The sequence below is a fragment of the Centropristis striata genome, chromosome 22, assembly GCF_030273125.1.
Source record: "Centropristis striata isolate RG_2023a ecotype Rhode Island chromosome 22, C.striata_1.0, whole genome shotgun sequence".
NCBI lineage: Eukaryota > Metazoa > Chordata > Actinopteri > Perciformes > Serranidae > Centropristis > Centropristis striata.
In genome coordinates this window covers 17,123,901-17,132,204 of record NC_081538.1, presented here as the reverse complement: position 1 = coordinate 17,132,204, position 8,304 = coordinate 17,123,901, and the positions used below count along the sequence as shown (strand labels likewise).

General features: G+C 36.0%; 1 protein-coding gene across 1 annotated transcript; it reads right to left on the bottom strand.

Annotated features, from left to right (window-relative positions):
- Window positions 1-477: 477 nt before the first annotated feature.
- On the bottom strand, window positions 478-8,236 carry fgfr1op2 (FGFR1 oncogene partner 2). The gene is made up of 6 exons (XM_059326264.1): window positions 8,098-8,236; window positions 6,327-6,463; window positions 6,009-6,126; window positions 5,113-5,255; window positions 4,346-4,459; window positions 478-2,242 (listed from the first exon to the last, which is right to left on the bottom strand). The coding sequence occupies exons 1-6, from the start codon at window positions 8,138-8,140 to the stop codon at window positions 2,105-2,107; spliced, it is 693 nt and encodes a 230-aa protein (XP_059182247.1). The 5' UTR covers window positions 8,141-8,236; the 3' UTR covers window positions 478-2,104.
- Between the last annotated feature and the right edge of the window lie 68 nt (window positions 8,237-8,304).

Here is an 8,304-nt window from a genome sequence, read left to right as displayed (position 1 = left end):
GTGGAACGCTGCGGCTTCCGCGAGAATCTCGCACCAGGTCCCGCGATAGTTCCCCCTCCCTCTCCAAACGTTTTTTTTTAAATTACAGCTAAGATTGTAATGTATTGTATCCTTTGGCTCCCATTATATATATCTTCATAGAGATGAAGACTATTCTTCCTGGGGTCCACATTAAATCAAGCAATTATTACACAATTACATCATTACAGCATTTATGCAGAGAATAACATGAAGTCATTCATCCTAACATGATTATAATGTATGTTAACATGATTATAATATATATTAAGTAGTACAAGACATTATTATAAAAGAGTTACATGATTATAGAAGAGTTTAAGAGGTAAACATAAAATGTACCATGATGTGCAATGCTGATGTATTAACATGCTTGAGTTCAATTTAAGATGATTTCCTAATTTCCTAATAAATTTCATTTCATTCAAGAATACAACTGAATGATGCCCAACTGCTACAGACATTTATATATATTTATTCATGTTATGTATTTACTTTTTGCCTTGAATGGACAATGAACATTTGGAACAAGAAATTATTGATACAAAGGCTACCCCTGGCTTCGTACAATTTTGGTTCTAACAACTGTAAATCCATTTGTACTTGTCAATTGTTGTGAAATTCCCTAATAAAAATATAATTACAAAAAAAGAAAAGAAATAGTGGCCAAGTGGGACTTCTTCCAAAACACCCACTCTCAGACAATAGCTAGTTACTGCATCAAGCTAATTTATGCTTACAAGCACTAGTTAATGTGCATGATTATTTTAAAACAGGAAAAGGGGACTGCTGTTTTGTTAGATTTACAGAAATATATGTAATCTATTGAACTAAACACCCAAATGCTGGAGGAATGCTTTCTAATATTACTCTTCTGGCTTATTGCTAGTGATGGGCGGACCGATTCTTTTTTTATTTTTGCAGTCATCCAAAAATGAACAATGCTTTCAAAACATAAGTTTCACTAAAAGTTGACATAACGTAATCTGTGAAATTATTATTTAACTATAACTATTAAAAAAATATTCAAGTTTATTACTTTTTTTCTCTTGAAATTAGGTATTTTGTATATTTGACTAAAATTGACCAATAATAATAATCTAAAAAAAGAAAATTATATATCTTTTTTTTGCTCATGAGTTGCCTTAAAAGGTGGGGAAAAAAAAAGTTGGTAATATTTTTTTTCATGTGTCATGGTGTCCTTTTTTGATTTTTTATGCTTTTTTCCAAATATGATGTCAGTTTCTCTGTGACACTCTCGTGCCTCCCACCCCAAAAAACTACACTGTAATGCGTTCCCATTTATTGTATATAACTTTAAATTAGTAAAGATAAATGCATTGATTCAGCTTCCCACTTTGATAGGAGGAAAGCAGAAATGACAGTGACCAATAATCTGTTGTCTATTAGCATGAATGTTAAGCAATATATTTACTAGAGATAAGCTTAGCTCAGAGCAAAAATGTTCTGACACTAACAAACATGTTGATGAAGAAGGAGGTTTTAATAATTTAAAGCGTTTATTTTCACCCATCACTTCTTTTTTGCAGTTCCGCAGCAGAAAGCGTAGTTGTCGTATATTGGAGTAGTTTCTGTTTGTTGGATAGTTTTTCTATTCCTGCTTTTAAGCTGCTGAAGACAATATGTTACAGCAACGTAAACAGTGAAAGAGAGAAGTTGAGTACCTGCCCAGGCCTCCAAAAGGAACCGAAAACATTTGAGAGAAACATTTGGTCCATAATTGACTCAGCAGAGACAAATTTAATGTTTACGGATTTATTTTAACTCAAGCCCTTCTTTTACCCATTCACACATTAAAACCTCGCAGACACCACAGACTCATGCATGCTGGCAGAATTAGCAAACATAACAAAATTACCAACAAAAAAAAAAATTAGAAATGTGTGTTCACACTGCTCGTCTGTATGAGCAGACGGGGAAGCAGCTCAGCAGCATCATGCTGTAAATGCTCCAGGAGAAGGGAGGGACTGTGGATAGAATCTGTAGGGTGAAAGATGTATGTGGCAATAGACTGTACACAGTAGTGGCAGCAGGAGGAGGGGGGGGGGCAGTCACTACGGGCTCTTTAACTCTTTCGTAAGCTGACGTCAGCGCTGGTCAGCAATGGCGACAGTGACGTGCTCTCTGATGCGTCTTCTCTCTTCAGAACCAGGAAAGCCTCGCGACTGATTCCCAGCAGCTCTCGGAGTCCACTGTTCTCCAGCTACAATACACAAGCACAAATGTACAGCCATGCATTCAGATGAAACAGTACCAGCACCACTACTACTACTACTATTACTGCACTGCAAAAAAGGTGTGTCTAAAAACAAGATAAAAACACTAAATCTGAGGGAAATGATCTTGGTGCATGGACAGATAATTTCACTTGAAAAGACTTTAAGATTGTTAAATCTAGAAATAAGCATGTTGAATGCTTAAAATAAGAAATTAACGCTTAAAACAAGATACATTATCTAACACTTCTGAATCTTAGGTTTTTTTAAAATCTTGGTAAGAATCAAATCATTGTCAGTGCACTCTGCTCGGGCCAGTTCATTGCTGCTTGCAGCTTTAATTTATCTTGTTTTAAGACTTAATTTCTTATTTGAAGCATTCAACATGCTTATTTAATAATTTAATAATTGTCAAGTTAAATTATCTGTCCATGCAGCAAGATCATTTCCCTCAGATTTAGAGTTTTTATCTTGTTTTTAGACACACCTTTTTTGCAGTGTGCCACTATTGTGTACCTGGCTTTTTATTCAAAGGTCCAGTGTGAAGGATTTAGTGGCATCTAGCTGTGAGGTTGCAGACTGCAACGGAATAAATATCCCCTTCACTTACCTAAACCTTATAGGAGAACCTACAATGGCCTTTAGGTAAAGTTAAAAGGTGAAAGGCCCTCTTATGAGCTGGTGTTTAGTTTGTCTGTTCTGGGCTACAGTAGAAATATGGTGGTGCAACATAGCAGACTCCATGGAAGAGGACCCACTCCTTATGTATAACAAAAACACAACAATTCTATTGCTGCGTCTTAAATATGCTATACACTGCACACCCAATGTGTGTACTCTCATTTAACAGTGTTATACAGGTGCGTCTCAATAAATTAGAACATGATGGAAAAGTCCATTTCTAGTAGTTCAAGTCAAACAGCCCCAACCAAGTATTGAGTCATCTGGATGGACATACTTTTCAGAGACCAACATTTCCATATTAAATATACTTTTTTGGATGGACTAAGGTAAGCGTGCTGACCTCAGCTCTGCTGGCATTTTAAATACCTATACAGCAAGCATGATGAACCTCTGGAGTTTTTATACTAGACCTGAAGTGTAATCTTATACTTTGATTCAAACTGAAACGTTAATGATGTCTGTTATAAACATTGTCTTTGCTTTTGCATTATGGGATATATATGCCAGCATTGTGTCTAGTGTCCACATTGATGGCTCAAAACCAATAATTTAAACATATACCACCAGTCTTGCTCATATTTGAAATTATGGTTCCAATGTGACTATATGGTGAAAAATGCATGGAGTTGTTTTAACATAATCATCTCAGTTACGCTCTGCATTCTTTATCTGCTTTTTAAACAGAGTATCTGAAACATAATGTGTAGGAATTCATTTGTGACAGAGTTGAATCTTTTGGAAGGTTAGTAAGGTTTTGCACTTATGTAAATACAGGTGCATCTCAAATTAGAATATCATAGAAAGTTTATTTATGTCAGTAATAAATTCAAAAATTGGAAATAACACATTATATAGATCCATTACACACAGAATGAAACATTTCATGTCTTATTTTATTTAATTTCTTCTTATTCTAATGAGCATTGCTTACATTTAATGAAGACCTAAAATTCAGTGTCTCATTTTTTTTTTTTTGACTTGAACTACTGGAAATTGACTTTTCCATCATATTCTAATTTATTGAAATGCACCTTTACAATATATGTGATCATTTCTGGTGTGTGCTTTATGTTAATGGCCAGCATGCTGAAGTTAGTGATATATATAAAGAATAAAGGGGCTTCTGTGGTTTTAATCTGTTCTGCCTGCTGATGGTTTTGGTCACACATTTCTCACTACTTCATGTACTCTCAGTTAGTGTTGTTGCTGTTACGATAGCTGCTAATGTTTTCTGGAATTCCAAGTGTCATGTGAGCTAATCAGTACCACATGTCTGTCAAAGTGTGCTGTGTGGTTTAAGACTTCGTTACTATTTTTCTCTCAAGTTTTGAAGTGAGTTCCTACCTTCTCAATAATTTGGAATTTTTGGGAGTGCACGTGGAACAGGGGAGGAGATTTTCTTTTACCTCTAGCTGTTTGATCCTCTCCTCGTCTTCACATATTCGTCCCTCGTCCACCTCTATCGCCTTCCTCATCACAGAGGCCATCTCATTGATCTTGTCTATGTGTGCTTGCATTTCCTACAAAGAAGAAAAGCAAATATTAAAATAAAAGGCAGAAGAAGTCTTGGAATACATATTAAAAGTATTTAACCCTTTATAGGGCACTCCTGGAAATTGAAAATGTCAACCCTGAAGTGTTATTAGAGGATATTACAAGACTTTTTGCAAAATGTTTCATTTTTATATTGCAAATCGAGGTCAAATGAGTCATTATTATTATTATATTTTTTATAGTCTCTTTCCCACAGCAACCCTAAATAGACAATAACACATCATTTGCATCCATCACCACTTTATCTTTTTCCTTTAAACTATTTATTATCCTTTTAGACTACTTATTACATATGCGTAACGTCTGAATGTCTTTTTTAAAGCACCTTATATATGAGAAGCACACGTAAATTTAGTTGTATACTTTTTTTAACACAATGACAATTAAGGAAAGCTTGAATCTTGTATGATTTACTGATTGGTCAGATGCCACAGTGTCACTATCTGTGATGTAGAAATCCGCTCAAGTTACCAAATATGGTTCTTTGCCTGATAAAGGGTTAAAACAGTGTCACATCCTTTATCCTTATTTTTTTTAGCTTGCAATCGGGTTTGGAAAAAAGTGGCACATGTCATATCCGTTTTCCTAGCACTTGAAGGATTAAATGGGCCTCACTGACCGTGGTGTGCTGCTCCTTCAGCTGGGTCACGATGGCTGGGTCGTCTCTCTTGCTAGCCATGAGGAGCCTGAACACCTGCTCCCTGTATTTGGTCATGATGAGCTCTAACGCAGACTGGTGTTCCTCTAACGACGTCCGTAGCTCTGCAGGAAAAGAGAGAACACAGGTGTAAACATGGGCTTGTTGTAGGAGCTGTAGAAAACATCTACAAGGACATAGGGTTGTCAAAAGTATCGATACTCAAAAAAGTATCAATACTAAAACGTTGTATCCAGATACGATACTCATTTTCAAAAGCATCGATACCCCCCGACCTTTCGTTTCAAAAATACCTATTACTGATGGCCCGCATTAATGTTCGTCGTGTTATTATTAGCCATTAGCCGCAGCTAGCAATTGAAGGCTGATGTTAATGATTATAAACAACGTAAATAAATGATTAAATCAGGCACGTAGTATGCCCATATTACATTAATTGACACAGTGTCAGTATACATAAGCATAGAGTTAATAAGTTTACATAAATGTTGGTGACTGAAAAGTGTTCTTGCAAACAACCTCAAAATATTGTTCTAATTGTTATTGTTTATTGTATTTATTTATTTTGTGCTCTACCTCAGACCTGAAGCTTGTTATCATAGTTGCAGTTTCTTTTTGCACAACTGTATTTTATTATAAATATTTAACCTGTGGTTCTGTTCATTTTTACATGTTGCATTTTTCTTGTTAATAATTTTGGGGTCTTTGTTTTTATCCTTGTGGTATCTAAAATGGTATCGAGTATCGAACATTTTCCTGAGTATCATATCAAGTTTAAAATTTTAGTATCGTGACAACCCTACAACGACATGTGTCAGCTTTATGTTGCCAAACCTAACAACAGATTAACTGCCTACCTTTGTTTTCCTGCTGGAGATCTCTGATCTGACGGTTCTCCTGTTGGATTCCCAGGACCAGACTAGAACGAGGACGATGTCGCGCTACCTGGTTCAATGAGTCAATCTCCTCCTGGTACTGCCAACAAGAAACCCACTGCCATTAAACAACTGGAACATTCAATATTTTTTGCAGCAGTGTTACAGTTGCTTGCTTGCATCACTGTGTTAAACTTATTTTTCCTGTTTTCCTATAAATGTAAGACTTTACTAATCTTGTTTTTTTAAATCTATAAAAAAGAACACTCATATACAACTGTCTTCAACATAATATCATACCTGTTGCATGGCCTCCACTCGCTTGTTGAGCGATGTTGTCTGTTCGATTAACATCTCAGCTGCGTTGTCATGGTTACGAAGCCGCTCCACTAACGATTTGGCATCTGCCAAGACCTTCTCTAAAGTACAGTTCATGCCTGAGGAAATACAAGTCATTGTTACCAGGAACTATGAATGTTTAATGATTACACCAATCATGTAATAAAAGCAGGACCAATGTGTTCTCTTTTCCCCTGTCTCAATAAATATGCCTTCCTTGATTACTGGATAGAAATTCCTACATGTGAATATTTTTTCTTGTAAAGGGGACAATAGCCTGATACCCTGAAAACTTAGAAGACAGCACCTTTTGTTTGAACCCACCCATTTGTCACTGACAGGTGTTTTCTATTGCCCAGGTTAGTCATATGATTATTGAAACAATAACTAAACTACTATTAGTTTCAGCTTTGGGTTTTACCTGTGCAGACTGCATTTATAATTAGTTAGTAACAAATTTTAAGGTGAGAGATGGAAAATAAGAGCCATTGCACAAACATTATCCGTAGCCAGTACAACCTTTTGGAATGTCCTGAAGAAGAAAGAAACCACTGGTGTACTGAGCAACAGATCGCAACAACCGGTAGACCAAGGAACACATGAGCAGTTGATGACACAAACATTGAGGGATGATAAAGAGCTGTAAAGATCTACACTAAAACAACGGTCAGTGATATCACCAACAACCTCCAGAGGGCAGGAGTGAAGGTATCACAATCCAAACCCCCAAAAACAAACAACAACTGAAAGAGGCTGGGGTGAAAGTCTGGAAAAGCATCACAAAAGAAGAATGCAAAAGTTTTGGGATGTCAATGTCGCAGACTTGATGCTGTTTTTGCTAGCAAAGGATTTGTTATTAAATATTAAGTATTATTCATTTTATTCTATCTGTTCCTTTACTTTTGCTTATGTAAAACAAAATGTTTGTTTACAAAGGGTGCCATCTTCTAAGTTGTGTCTAGGTGTAAATACCTGGAAATAAAGCTGAAGTGCTGATGCTCTTGTTTAATATTCATCTTTTAATGTCAAAGCCAAATGTTTTCAGTGTAGCCTCCAGCAAAAAATTAGCTGGTTTTGGAAGGGACAGTACTTAGCATTTTAATCAGGTTTTTATCTTTGACAATAAACTGGGTTAAATAAAGTACATTATGCCTCATCCAGCTATTCATTACACCACTTACTGACTATAGAGTCATACTAACAACTAACTTACTATACATTATTATGTGCACAAGATATAAGGTTGTGTCCAACAAAAGTCACTAAAGTAAATATAACTAACATAATAGTTCAACCCATGACCATAATAAAGTGAAAAGACATAACTTATCATAGAACTAACCAAAAACACTATGTAGTAAGCTCGTGGCTAACCCTACCCCCTTCTTCTCGTTAAACCTTGTATGACAGCTGCTCTGTCAGCTAATTTGCTAAAGTTAACATTTACTCGCTCGAAGTGATAAATTTAGTTACAGTCACGCCATATTTATCTTAGCAGCAGCTAATGTAACTCATTCTGCATCATTAGTTTGGTTAACTTACGAGGAGAAATTATATTACCAACAGCACTATATCTCTGCTAACTTATTAGCTGACTTACTAGCTACACATAAGCTGTCGTGCAAATCCACTTAAGGTTCATATTACAAAAATGTTTCTCCAACTAGCTGGATGACATTAAACATAGTTCCCTCTTAACCTTAGGAATGTAGTCAAAGAATAAAAGTCGTACCTGGAGAATTCAAAGTGCAAGACATTGGAGTTAAGCTAGTCATTGAGCCACTTCCTGTTGATGTTTAGTAGCTAACATTAGCTACAGGCTAACATTCGTCCCCATCAAGCAGCAACAAGTCGAGGTTTAGTTGCAGTACTATTCCTTTTTAAAACACAAGCAGAAGTCTGTGGGCATGAACTTTAAACTTGATCTAAATCCGTCTTG